Source organism: Dermacentor albipictus, chromosome 1 (genome assembly GCF_038994185.2).
Source record: "Dermacentor albipictus isolate Rhodes 1998 colony chromosome 1, USDA_Dalb.pri_finalv2, whole genome shotgun sequence".
In the NCBI taxonomy this organism is placed as follows: Eukaryota; Metazoa; Arthropoda; class Arachnida; order Ixodida; family Ixodidae; genus Dermacentor; species Dermacentor albipictus.
In genome coordinates, this window is record NC_091821.1 from 196,558,823 (window position 1) to 196,573,350 (window position 14,528).

Here is a 14,528-nt window from a genome sequence, read left to right on the forward strand (position 1 = left end):
ATTTCGGCCCAGCTTCTAAATGCACCTATTTTAAGAATTAATTTATGAGATGTGTATAGAATCCACATTCATAATCGCATCACCTTTGATATAGGTTATATATTTAATGAAATTACGATTTGTCAGGCGTTACATCCAGACAGAGACGTTACGACTGCCGTAGTTCCGTTCAGATGAAACGGCAACGCTGTGCGTGACGTTTCATTTGGACGTAACCGAAACGTCCGTTTAGCGGATCGCATCGAGTTCTGTATTGAAGTGGCGCATATTACAGCGTTAGGAGGCGAACCTGACACCCTAAGCTCCGACTAATGACGAACCGGAGGTTCTAGTCCTCTGCGCAGCGGATATAAAGTACCTTTGTACTAACCGCAGTGGCTAATCAAGTTGATTTCATTGAGGCGGGACGCAACCCATTGCATTAACATCTCGTACAGACGGCACACTAGAAATTAATGCATGTCGGGTTCATTAAACGATCAGGTACGCTCACCTTTTCGAAACAGCTCTTTTGGGGATTGTACTCCAGGATAACAATCCTCCCCGAGTCAGATCCAACCACCAGGTAATCTTGTCGACGCACGAGAGGAACGAAACGAACAATACACCAAAAGGCAAACGTTAACATACACTGCCACATTGAGAACAGATGTATGACGGGAGCAAAAACACGTTAAAAGAAAGCAACAGAAGGTGCGAAAATGAACAATAATACGTGTGTACCTTTCGATCCACCGGTGAGGCGAAAGCTCATCATAGAGCGTATGACCCCGAACACTTCACATGCGTAGAGTGTGTAAACTTTGCCGGTGTTTGGGTCAGGTCGAAGAAGTTCCAGAATTTTGCCTCTGGACACGGCAACCTCCTGTAGCTTTGTGCCCGAAAAGTTTCCGTGAACGGCATGTGTGATGCCGGTGGCACGTTGCAGTGTGAAATTGTACAGATACATTCTGCAGACCGACGTTCACACAACGAAGTTCCCTGCAGCAAGTATGTATCCGTCGAAGTGCAACACGGTTCAATGCATCGCTGACACAGTCTTCCTTTTTATTTCTCTCTGAAAATAGAGGAGAAAAAGGGGGTTTAACTGGGGGGCCCGATTTTTATTAGTCATATCGCAAGAAGCCAACATACACTGACACCAAGGACAACATAGGGGAAAGCACAAGTCATTTTCCCTATGTTGTCGTTGGTGTCAGTGCATGTTGGCTTCATGTGATATGAAAATAGAGTCATTCATGAACGATCGAACCCCATTAGTTATTACCATGGTCTATCACGCGACAAAGGAAAGCGGCAGAAGCAGCCCAGGGTTCAACCACCCAATATTCCCTAGTGTAAACAATACCGGCACCTAACAAAACGAATAATTAAACAAAACTAAACAAATACTAAACGTGCTTAAGTTGTAACTACGAACAGACGCAAGAGCCAATAATACAAAATTACTCACAAGATAAGCTGTGCCTTCGATCGATGCGGATTTAATTCAAAAACACTGCAACAACCTTAGCAACCATTTTGGGCGGCGACTGTAGCCATTTCAGAACAACCGCACGCGCCGGGCTAGGGTTGCCAGGTGCGCCAAATTTTGGAACAATAACTGCCCAAAAGTGCCAAACGCGATATAGCACAAAATTGCCAATAATAAAAAAGATGAGAAAATATATTTCACAGACTTTTTCTGAGGCACACCACACAAAAAAATCTAAAACCATTTTTATTTATTATACATTTTACTCGGCGGTAGTATCAACTCTTGAATGGCAACTATAGAATGAAAAAAACACTTTCATGGACGACACAACAGGAGACGTACTTTCGCTTTCAGAGCAAATCGTATCGATTATTTATTTAACAAGAGGTAGGTCAACACATTTGCAAAAGTGAAAACGCAGCAAAAGAAACGAAGAATGAAAGTCCCTCTCGGCACCGACGCAATGCTTCTGCTTTCATTTTTTTAGGAGCGCCAGTTATCTACACCGTTTACACCCTACAGGCAGCAATACGTCTCTCCAATACACGGCGGTACAGCGAGCACTTACGGTACCCTGTAGCAGGCCTGCACAGCGGTATGGTCCCTAGAATATGGGGCTCTTGCATTGCCTAGGGGGCGCTGCGAAAGTGGTGCTAAAAAGCGCTCTCTGTCCTGAACTGAGTTCTGAACTGAACTGAAGCTCGGTCGTCTGCTTCGGAAAGCAGGTTTACAATATGGACCCGCCACTTTCGGTTTTCTTGTACCACGGCTTGCAGCGAATATCGGGCGCCGAAGATATTTTTCAGGGGTGGCACGCTGCGTAAAGGTAATAAATTATGCAACGCCGAATATGTGTACGCCGTTCAAGAAATAAGCGGCGAAGTGTTAGCGCGGCGTCAATCGCAAGTGAAGCGAGTCGCGTACGAAGTTGAACTTCAGGTAAGGTTTGCACGCTGCTAGATTCAGGCACACAAACGCGAGAAAATGCTTGCTATAAGTGAATTCACAGGAGTGATAAGCAGACATGTGTACGGAACTGCTCGAGCGCACGATCGTATACGCGCCGCAACGGCAGCGGTCTTTCGACATGCCGCGAAACGGCGAGCCTTCTGCAATCTTTGTTGACTGCATGCCGCTAGACAAGCAGTTATGCCTGCACTGTAGTAGCGGCCATCTGTCCCTTTAGCAACTGATAAATAACTGATGCAATGCATATGATCTCGCGGTAACGTACGTGCGAATCGCGCTGCAGCGCGAGTTCGTGCGCTGCTCGCTTGATGTAGCTTTTAATGACAGCGGTCGTACATCGATGTGCTGCAATCAATACTTCCTCGCTGCGCTGCCTCAATGGGCTGGCTTGAGGTCAAGGATGAGCACATTTAACTCTCTAACCTGTGCTGCTCGTAGTGGGGTAGTGAATTGTCACCGAATCAGCCCGACCATTTGTGGTCATTTGGTCACTTCACCACTTCGCATCAGTCGAATTGTTAATTGTCGCTGTGGCCGGGTCTCGAATCGTGACTCATGAGCCATGCCTGCTGCTATGTCGGTCTGCCGTCGGGACTGTAGGCGCAAAAGACCGAATTTTAGAACGCAGATAATCAAGCAAGCTTCAAGACAGGCGAAGCAGTCAGCATGGCGCGAAGTTTCGCTTACTCAGCGCGACGAACTGTAGCTATCCAGCGCGCCCGACGCTCCGCTTCGTTAGGCCTTGAAGGAAAAGGGTAGAATCTGATGTTGGGATTCAGGCCTTCTTGTTCATGGCAGCCCACGACGCAGAAGTAACGACGGTGACGCTTTTTCGAGGCTGAGCTAGGTCTCTCCAGATCGGCGTCGCCGATTCCTTCTGCTTCTAGAATTACGCCTCACGGAGAGTCCGTTTTCATTAAACTATAGGCTGCAGCTAGCTCGCAGCGTGGTCGGCATGGTCTGTGAGAAGTGACGAGCCTTTTCGCACTCGCAACAGGGCAGAAAAAAGTCCCTGGACAAGTGCAGTTATATGCGCAACAGCACCGCATAGCGCTAGCACATAGAACAGTAAACACAGCGTACAACCACGGCCGCTCGATTATTTGCATCGAGCGGCCGGGGTACAACGTTTGCTACGCCGAGCTAAAGCGCCGAGCTAGCCGAGCTGAGGAGAAAAATGGCGCGAACGAAAAAGAAAAACACAAGCCAAACGCAAGATCCGCGCGTTTCCGAGGGCAACGGCAGGGAGACTAATGGTCGTTCTGAAAAACGGGGCAAAACATATATATAGTTTCTTCAATAATTGTATGTAACTCTATGGGGCAAAACTGGCTTCCGCCGAAGGAACGCGCAAGGGGCGAGGAGGAGGCGAGGAGGTCATGCGGTGGCGGCAGAGTTCAAAGAGTGGCGATACTTTCAAATTATCACGGTACTTTATACTGCGTTAGAGTTACTGCATATGCTACCAGTGGTAACAGTAACTCTAGGACGCAGCGTCCTATCCTGCACTCTTGCGTTTCCTGTCACTTACTTAGCGCCACAAATATTTCGTTAAAACTATGCACAAACTTGCTCAACAGTATACTCTAATTAGTACTAATCCACAACAGCTGATTAGCAGAGCTCCGCGGACGGCCAAGGCTACTGGACTAAGGACTGCAACAGTGCACTCCGGGGAAGCGCAGCAGCATTTTCACAGGCCAGTAAGTTGGTCAATCAATCTGCTAAACGAGATGCTATACAAACGCGTTAGAGGCATCTGTGAAAACGCTTGTTGCGCTCGTAAAGTGCGAAGTCGGAGGGCCCGAGCGCCTTCGCCAACGCAGAGCTGCACCCGCGTAGAGCTACCTGCGGCGCTCCCGCCATCTGGCGGCAAGGCAAAACATAGAGGCGCCCGCGATATACGGACGAGACTTTCATTTGAAGGGTCGCCAGCCGTTTGTGCGCAGGCGCGAGTAAGAGCAGGCGTGAGAGAGAAAATATGGGGGCCATCACCACAGAGCTGCCCGGCGTTTGCAAACGGCGCTCCCCGACTAGTGCCATTAAGGCCTCCTTCCTGCATGAAGACCACGGAGGACACCTGCAGGTCTGCGTTGACGTCTCGGTGATGTTGGACACGGGCTCGTCGACTGCGGCCTGTGTGGTGCCCGTCCTGCGGAAGAGCAGGCATTGTCGCCTCCCCGACCATGCGACGTCAACAGCGGCAGAGGTAGTAGGCCTCCACCTGGCTGTGGACGTACTCACAGAAGAGCTGCCAGCGACCCCAGTGACCATCTACTGTGACTCCAAAGCGGTAGTTCTCAACCTGTAGAGGCCAGAAAGGGCCAGCCTTGGGGTCGCCCTGCTCTCGACTAGGCTGAAGGCGCTCCAGGGGGCGGCTGGCTGCTCGGTGTCTCTGCACTGGTTTTCAGCCCACGTGGGGATACCGGGCAACGAGGAGGCTGATGCTCTTGCAAAGCGTGCCCACCATTGCGTGGTCCCGCCCAGCCTGGCAGTGACAGCTAGTGACTTCACAAGCCACAGGTTGCGACGTCATCTGCTGGTCTGCCATCCGGACAAGCGGATGTCCTTGGGCCACCCTGCACGACCACTTCCACAGCGTGGCCTCGCACGCAGGGAGACCTCCCTCCTGCTGCGACTGAGGACTGGCTGCTGCGGGACGGGGGCTCGCCGCCACCGGCACGGCCTCATCGCCTCTCCAGCCTGCGCCTCCTGTGGGGAGCCCGAGACCCTGGAGCACCTATTGCTGGCCTGCCCTGCTTACCTGCAGCAGCGTGGCCGCCTCCTGTAGGAGTTCCGACGCCTGGGGCTTCCTTCTGCACGGCAGAAAGACATCATCTTCCCTGGTCGCAACGAGCTACCAGCCCTCCTAGGTGTCGTCGAGTACCTCGACTCGTCGGGGCTCTCGGCGAAACTCTAGGATTTTCTGCAAAGACGGACAGCCTCACGGCTCTCCAAACCACTCTAGGCTACTTGGCCTGCCCCAACCATCTGGATCTTGCTGGATGACCACCCCCTGGCCTTTCACCAGATTACCATTCCTCCCGGACGCGGAGCCGTGCTTCCGCAAGGGCTGCAGAAGATAGCGTCAACCTTTCCTTTTCCCCCTATTAGATTCGTCGGACGATCCTACGGCTGTCAAGGAGATGTAGGAGTTGTCGGACTACCTCGCCGCTGCCACCATTTGAAGGAGTCGAAGGTCGTAGAGATTAATTCGGTGAACAGGATTTATTTACATATTAACACATTTTAAGACAAGACATACATCGGCAGTCTAGCGCGACTCCCATATGGAGCCCGCAAGATTAACATTCAGCAAACAGCATTCGAGCACACAGCTCACTACTACATTTTGAGCATAACAACGAGCACTCAGCTCCCAACGACGAGCACGACACGAGCACGCTCTAGCAGCTGGCAAACGCTGCTTATAAGCTCTCCGCTTGACGTCATAGTTCGACGTCATCGTTCGGCGTGGACAGAGTCCGAGTGGTCGGGAATGTTCGTCCAATCATTGTAAACTTGCCGCCGCCCCGCAGTACGGCCCGCACACACTAATGCACACAAGTTCGAGTGCCCACACACAAAGGCTCCGGAGTCGACGACCGAGGGCTTCGTAGAACTGTGCTCCGTCCCGGGTGGCGCGGCGGAGTACCACATTCCTGAGCTGACCGCGCGCCACGTGGCTGCCGGTCATCCGCAGTTCTCGGAAGGGCTCCCCGTCTGGTGGGCTTGGAACACGTGCAGCGGGCTGAAAGCTGGCACGTTGCCACCCCGTACGGCCATTCCTAACACCCCCAAGAACCACTTCTTTTTGAATATATGACCTAGACACTACGGAGGAGGTTTCTTAGCGAGTGTTGTATGTGTTTGTCCCTAGACATGCCGGCATTGGGGAGTGCGGCCGAGTTTGTATATGCTCCGACGCTGGCTGCCCTCGCATTGAGGCAGTGGGCACGGACGCGCCATTTGGGGCGCGATCGGAGATATTTTGTTCGATACGCGTTCTGTTCGGTTGCTGCAACGTCAAAGTGGCAGTATGCAAAATTGTGACAGCGGGGTGGATAGAGCAGCCAATCAGAAAGCGGTGACCTCTCCGGAAGTTTACTTCCGTCATTTGTCGTCTGCTTGCAGACAGTATACTATGTTACGTTTCGCCTACGACGCGCGGTATAGCCGGCGCGGATGCAACGGACGCCGGGACTTTGTTCAAAGCGGCGGACATTTCGGCCCGTTCAGCGCTGCCGCAACGCCTCCCCGCCAAGCGCGTCCAGGCACGTTTCAATGCCACGTGTCTTCGTCTGTGCGTGTGTGTGTGTGCATGTTGGTGCCCACGCTTGTCAAAGCGCGGCAGCCGGGGAGAGGGGCTCCCCCAACTGTGAAGCGAGGAGGTCTGACCGGCGCCGGCCCGGCGGATGCGTCACCTACTCGTCTCAACGTGTCTCTCAGCGTGTCCGTGCCCCGCCGTCACGTGCGCCTCTGACGAGGCGTTCCTTCTTGCCCTCGACTCCGAGAGTATAAAAGCAGCTGCCCGCGGAAGCCAAGAGAGGGGCTCCGATTTCTTCCGTCGAGTAACGTGCTCGCCCGTATCTCCACTTCGGTCGACCTGACCGGCCGCTCTTTTGCGATGCTAGAATAAACAAGTTGTTCTGTTAGCAGTCGACCCATGCTTTGCCGGGACCTTCGGATGCTTCCAGTTGTGCCCCACACCGCAAGGCCAACGCTACCCTTGGGGCTTGCGACCCATATGCAACAACAGGTGCCAGCGGTGAGATTGCAACAACTACAAAACGAAATGTTTCTCGTCTTCCAAATGAATGAAATCTTTATTTAAAAAAATGTATTTTTTCTTCTCAAGCCCAAACACGTTTTCAAATAGTAGTACGTGTGACTACTGCAATTTATAACTATTAGTTTCTTTGCGTCGTCCCTAGGTGGTGTCGCGCACAGGGTGAAGAAAAAAGAAAAAGAAACGACGGGAAGAGTGGCGCACGTTTCAAGAGGCAGCGACAACATTCCAGTGGCTCGCTGGCACCGATGATGGGATCGATTTCTCTGTACAACCAACGAATTATTGTACAACCAAAGAAACAAAAACGACGCCGGAATTCACTTTCTGACATTTTTTCAAACGCGTTTCGCACCGCCACCCGCTCTCCTCCTTCTTCTAGAAACGCCAGTGCAACAACCTAAGTTCCCAATGGAAGCGCCATTTTCTCGAATTAAACTATGCATTGGATCCAAACATGCCATACCGCAGCCGCCGGTGGGATCCAATACAATCCACCAGACGCGCCATGCGAAGCCGTATGATCGCTCCAAACTTTCCAGCTCCCGTCGGGTTCGGCGCCTAGCAGACGAAATGCTCGGTGGGAGGATGATTGACAGGAGCATGTCGTCACTTTGGCGTCACCAAGAACGTGGCCGCGCCCCGCGGCTGGCGACGTCGGCGCGGAGTAGGCCAATCGCGCGCGCCAGTAACCGAACGAACGCGCCGAACAACCATCCCCGATCGCACCCCAGGGGCGCGATCGGAGATATTTTGTTCGATACGCGTTCTGTTCAGTTGCTGCAACGTCACAAAGTTGCAGTATGCAAAATTTGTGACAGCGGGGCGGAGAGAGCAGCCAATCAGGAAGCGGTGACCTCCCCGGAAGTTTACCTCCGTCGTTTGTCGTCTGCTTGCAAACAGTATACTACAAAGCCAAATGTTTCTCGTCTTCCAATTGAATGAAATCTTTATCTGAAAAAATGTATTTTTTCTTCTCAAGCCCAAACACGTTTTCAAATAGTAGTACGTGTGACTACTGCAATTTATAACTATTAGGTTCTTTGCGTCGTCCCTAGGTGGTGTCGCGCACAGCGAGAAGGAAAAAGAAAAAAAAAACGACGGGAAGAGTGGCGCACTTTTCAAGAGGCAGCGACAACATCCCAGTGGCTCGCTGGCACCGATGATGTTGTCGATTTCTCTGTACAACCAACGAATTATTTGTTTCGAGAAACAAAAACGACGTCGGAATTCACTTTCTGCCATTTCTTCAAACGCGTTTTGCACCGCCACCCGCTCTCCTCCTTCCTCTAGAAACGCCAGCGCAACAACCTAAGTTTCCAACGGAAGCGCCATTTTCTAGAATTAAACTATGGATCGGATTCAAACGTGCCATTCCGCAGTCGAAAAGGCCGCCTGTTGGATCCAATCCAATCCACCAGACGCGCCATGCGAAGCCGTATGATCGCTCCAAACTTCTCAACTCCCGTTGCGTTCGAACAAAATGCTCGGTGGGCGGATGATTGACAGGAGCGTGTCGTCATTTTGACGTCACCAAAAACGGGGTGGCGCCCCGCGGCTGGCGACGTCGGCGCGGAGTAGGCCAATCGCGCGCGCCAGTAACCGAACGAACGCGCCGAACAACCATCTCCGATCGCACCCCAGGGCCGCTATCTTGTACACGTTTGAAAAGCCGACGTTCGATTTCGCCTCACGTGATTGTCCAGGCTGCGCCGATATCGCGGCCTAGGCCAATCTAGTCCAATCGCGTGAGGCAAAATCGAACCTCGGCTTTTCGAACGTGTACAAGATAGCGGCCCTGGTGCAGTATCTTCGCTCTTGGCAGGCTTTTCGTATGCTGCTGTTTTCGACTTTTCCGAAGCATTTCTGAGTGGTCACCTTTGAGTGAAATAAATGCACAGCGGCTTAGCAACCGCGGTTGAACGCCGCTGCCTGATGCCGCGCCGTGAGGATTATTGGCTTTGCGTGTAGCCCACGTTAGGTTGGTTAGCTTAGGTTTAGGATACCTTAGGTTGGGTTACGTCAGTGTAGAAGGCGCTATTGGGTGGCGCGGCGTATTCTCACAGCGGTTACGCAGTGCAGATTTTTGTCTCTGCGTCTCGACCACGTTAGGTTAGGTTAACGTTAGGTTAGGTTAGCGTAAAAGGCGTTAGGGTGGCGCGGCGTATTCTTTTAACGGTTGCAGGGGCGTCGAGCTTCACCGGCGGCCTTTCAGCCACTTGCGTTGAAACGCGGTCGATCGCTAAGGCACTGTGACGTCTAGATCTTCGATATTGGCCTCGAGCTCCACCACTGGAAAAGCTGGCGCCACCGTCGGCGTGACGTGCTAGGAGGGATCACGTGGACATAGCGGCCGCGTCGGCTGCTTCGGGCGCGCCGAAGCGAGCTGAAAACGAGCTTAAATTCCCCCGTACGCTGCGGTTTTCATTTAGTGGCGAAATTTTCACGCTTCGAGTGTCTCCTTTACAACGCTTGAAAGCACTACAATAGGTAGTGGCTGCCTTTGAAGGCGCGCGACATGGTAGGCTACTGCTCGGTGCCGCCGGGCCGGACGCACGTAACGGAGGCCGGTGTCAGCCTTATTCGCACGTAGCCGCAGGACAAGAAGCTGTGTGAAGCTTGGCTCGCGAAACATAAAACCGGCAAACAGTCATCGGCTACAACTCGGGTATGCAGCAAGCACAGACGCAAGGAAGATTTCTGCTACGGCGCCCGGTCTGCGATGTTCTGGAAACGCGCACTGAGACGCTCGCCCCGAGTCCGCTGCCCGACTAATGTCATGGCGGTTTAGTCTATGAACTTGTCGATACTATAGATACTGGCAAGTTCAGTGGAGTGGAAAGGCAGCGGTAAGAAGCACATTTAAAGAAAGCATGGCATATGGTCATGTTTGTGTTATGAATTAATGCACTGGATTACAAAAAAGGAGCAGCGGGAAATGGCACGCTGAGAACGCCGATAAGCATACAGTGCGACGCAACTCGAGAAATAGTATTGAAAGGTTAAAGAATTTAGAAGAAAAAAAGATTGAATCGTCGCGACGGCACATCACAGTCCCGTAGGCGTCGAAGTCTCTACAATGACATTATTTTTGAACAGCTCTGATAGCGCCCACGCAACAATGGTTGCTTGTATACTGTCAAATACTCATATTCTGCGGCCTTACGCTCACGGCACGGTGCGAAAACGCGCGCGCGCAGAAAGCGACACAGTGCGCGGACAAGCATGCAGACGCGCAGTCGGTCGCTGCGAATCTGCGCGATCGCTGCATTGAGGCTTCATTCTATTGCGCTCCATTTAGTTATACAAACACTATAAGAACATATTTTACATAGCTTGCTCTCAGCGATTACCTACCTTTCACGCAAGAAGCCGGTTCGGGAGACTCCATTGCGACGACCGCGCGCAGTGGCGTTCACTGTACGTATTCGGTAAAGAGATAGCGGCTGTAAACGATTGTGTGCTTTCAGTTTGCCCAAGATTATTATTTAGACAGTAAGAAACTTCTCTCGTTTCGAAAGTACTTACAGAAATGTCCGGGAGAGCTCGCGCGTGGTGTTTTCAGTGAGCGCTGACAGCAAAACCTATGAGGAACGCGCCACGTGATCCCTCATACTACGCCAGCGAGGCGCTTCCGATAGAGGGCGACTCCGTAACTCCTCGCCGCCAATATGCACCCCGGCTTCTACTACGGTCCCTACTGCTCCCACGGAAACATCTCTGATGTTTTGCAAGGTACATCGCCGTAGGGCGCGAGAAAGCTATGGTCTGGTACGGCTGACTTAGCACGAGCTCCGCAGGTGCGAGAAAGTTTGTCCGACACAGCCGTCGCCAAATGGGGCGTCAGTGCCCGCTACTTCACCTGTTTCACTAAGCCGGCACCAGCCTCCGACCGTAAACCAACTCGATACCACTTCGCAATGCCGGCACGCCTAGGGGCCAACGCATACAACGCGCGCTAAAGAACTCCTCCGTAGTGCCTAGGCAGAGTCATGTTCAAGGAGGAAAAGCCCCCTGATTTTTAACGCGATAGCGTTAAGGAGCTCGTGTCGCAGAAAAGCCGGCGTCGGCGGCGTTGGCCATGAGTGAAAAATCCCGGAAGGCAATTCATAAATAAAAACAACTTGCTAGATGGGTTAGGTGGGAATAGAACCAGGGTCTCCGGAGTGTGAGACGGAGGCACTACCACTCAACCATGAGTTCGATGGTTCAAGGCGGGACAAAAGCGCCTCTAGTGAATGCGGTGTTGCCTTAGAAACGTGCCGTAGACAGTTTTACTGCGGTGTATATCAGTAATTATGGGCATGTAAATTACAGAAGTCGCGGTTAAACGCGTAGCGAAGTACGTTTCCGCTACATTTCTTCTGCGCTTGCCGCACACGCAGAGCCATCTTGTGGCAAACACAGAAGACCCCCTCCTCGCCATGTACGGCGCTGCCACGACAGGTGGCGCGCCAGTCGCCCGCTTCTCGCCTTCGTCTCGTTTGAGCGCGTTGGGGCTGTGCGGGGACCAGTGCGTGGCACGTCGCGGCCCGGCTGACCGCACCGATCACGACGTTTGGCTCGCGTAGATCGTTTCCCCCTCCGAGACACCGAGTTCTTTGGCTCGTTCCGCTTGCTCAGACGCACGTTTCGTTGCCTTGCCGAACGCTGCGTTGCTCGGCGCTCATCGCGTGATTGGTGGGTGCAAAGTCCGATGCGGGGCGCCTCGTAAGTGAAAGTGATCGCTGCGCCGTAGCGCATTACACCCCTTGGCGGGTCGACGGGAACGATGTCGCGTTCTACTCTTGAAGGCGAAGCTTAAGCGGCCTCCAATTTTTCTCGCACGCCCAGTCTTACTCGCGCCTGCACACAAACGTCGGGCGGAATCTAGTCTGATAACGTTGGACAGAACCATGGGAGAACCGTGGTCACTTTTGCGATGACGCCACCAGACGGACCGTGATCGACCGGTGTGCCTAGCTCGCGAAATTTAAATATCTTGTGCAAAAATGTGTGCATTTATAAACTAAGATACTCTCCAAACACAATTGAAATTATTATAATTTGCACAAATAAAATAATACAAACTGTTAGAATACCTCAATAACACCGTCTAAGCTTGCACGTTTCTGATCACAGATCATGCAGTGTTCCTGATATTCTGCTCAGTGTTTCGGTTACAGACGACAAACAAACGCTGTTCTGCTTGTTCCGTTCGGTAAGCACGCATGTGTCTTTGTTATCAAAGTATTTGTAAACACACGAGGATGAGAAGCCCGGAAGGAGCACTACACTGTGCCAGGTGGGTTGCACGGGATTCACGGTGCATCATTCACGGTGTTTCACTGAAGAAAAACATAATAATAATAATAATACTCTGTGGCAAATGCTGCCACTACCTTTTGGACATTTCGCTTCGCAAAAGTGCGCCGAAGGGCAAGAACAGAGCCAATGTGCCCGATTCAATGAAGCCGGGAGTTCTAATCTTAGTGCAGGAACTACAACGCACAAAAGATATATATATATATATATATATATATATATATATATATATATATATATATATATATATATATATATATATATATATATATATATATATATATATATATATATATATATATGTTTGATTTGATGGCCATTCGATTGTGGAACGCTCTTCCCGATTTCATCGTTTCCGAACCTAGTCCCGATAAATTCCGCCAGCTCATCAGTTCATATTCCACCGCCTAACTTCAATAAAGTGCGTGATGCTTTTTCTTCTTTTTCCAGTTATGTGCTCTCTTATTTATGAGCTCATCGTTTTGCTTATTATTCTTGTATTTGTTTTAGTATTGTTTAGCATATATACTAGAGTGGCTATATGTTTTTTTTTCATTGTTTATTGAAGGAACTGTATCCTTTGTCTTTTTCTAATATGTACAGTCGCGGACAAAATATTATGGACCATGAAATCTAAGAAAAAGTTGAATATCTCCGCAACCTCACAACGCAATCTGGTATTTGCATTTTGGACCTCGACTAGAATATGCTAACAACGTTGTCGTGGGCAATTTTACTGGTTACTGCTACAGCCTGCTCGGGGATTGAACGTTTTCGGAGATCTCGTGGTCCATTTTATTCTGTCCGCGACTGTACATTACGGACCATGTTATATTGTACAATGCTTTAATGCTTGTATACGATGTGTATACATTTTTCCACTGTCTATCAATAATGTATGTCTATTATGTTTTGTTATATGCCTTATATACTCTTTTAATCCTACTGTAACGCCCTCCTTACCCAATTCCTCATACGAGGCCTGTAAGGACATCTTTAAATGAATAAATAAATATCTTTCACAAACCCAGCGCTTGCTGCCGCGTACATAATAAATGTGCGAACTCGGCAGGAAAAGCCCCAGCAAGCAATTGGTGAGCTCCGCACGGACATGCATGACCTCCGCGATAACCAACTCTGTCGATCACGAAGGCTCTGTGTTGCACCGTTACGTCTCCACTTGTCAGCAATGGCTCCAGGCTGCAGTGACAGATGACGCTGCAGTAGACCGGAGTGCTCCAGCACCACAGAACGTCATCACGAAAAGATCCACTTTTTCGCCGCCGGACGACACAGCGCCCTATTCCAGCACACCAGTACAGTCGCCGACTTCATGAACGTAATCAAATTAGCCCTAAATCAACTGGCATATCAAAGACGGCTATTTTCGTAAAGAGGTGAAGAAAATGAGCTGGTGCAGCTAGCACATCATACCGTATCATGTACTGTCACTATCATGCGAAAACAAGGTGATTTCTTACCGGGAAGGATATATTGGTCGAGTGTATACTAGAATGGGGGGGGGGTCCAGCTGTTTCGGGGGACGTTGTTTTCACCATAGAGCTAGCTATACATGCAGGGATGGGACTCCTGCGCCAATTGCGCCATTTTGATACAAACGCAAATTCCTGCGCCAAACACAGAAAATTGACGGAAATTGCGCCCTGCTGCGCCAGAACGGCTTCAGCCCGTGTGCTCCGGCAGTGGGCGCGAACAGTGAGCGGATTCGGTCACCGACAAAGTGTGCAGCCATTCACATGCCGCACACCGCGCGACGGCGCCTCTCCACACAGAATTCCGCGCTTATAACCCAGGGGTGAATCTCCGCATGGCTGCCATTGGCTGTTTTTGAGCAGACGCTCTTTCGACGCTAGCGCCAAGGTGCCCTTCAGTTACTGCCCTATGGGGAACCAGCGCTGGATAGGCGGAGCGTTGAAAAGAGTGCGTTGCACGCCGCCCTGGCGACGAAACGCGGCATATCCCAGCCGC

At 51.1% G+C, this 14,528-nt stretch overlaps 1 protein-coding gene across 1 annotated transcript in view; it reads right to left on the minus strand.

The window, feature by feature from the left end:
- Window positions 1-1,608, minus strand: part of Sf3b3 (splicing factor 3b subunit 3) — a 94,316-nt gene extending 92,708 nt beyond the window's left edge. The window contains exons 1-3 of the mRNA XM_065433508.1: window positions 1,454-1,608; window positions 724-1,057; window positions 494-570 (exon numbers count right to left, since the gene is read on the minus strand). Of these exons, the coding sequence (XP_065289580.1) occupies window positions 494-570; window positions 724-949 (303 nt within the window). The 5' untranslated portion in view covers window positions 950-1,057; window positions 1,454-1,608. The remainder of the gene's footprint in view (window positions 1-493; window positions 571-723; window positions 1,058-1,453) is intronic.
- Window positions 1,609-14,528: the final 12,920 nt, after the last annotated feature.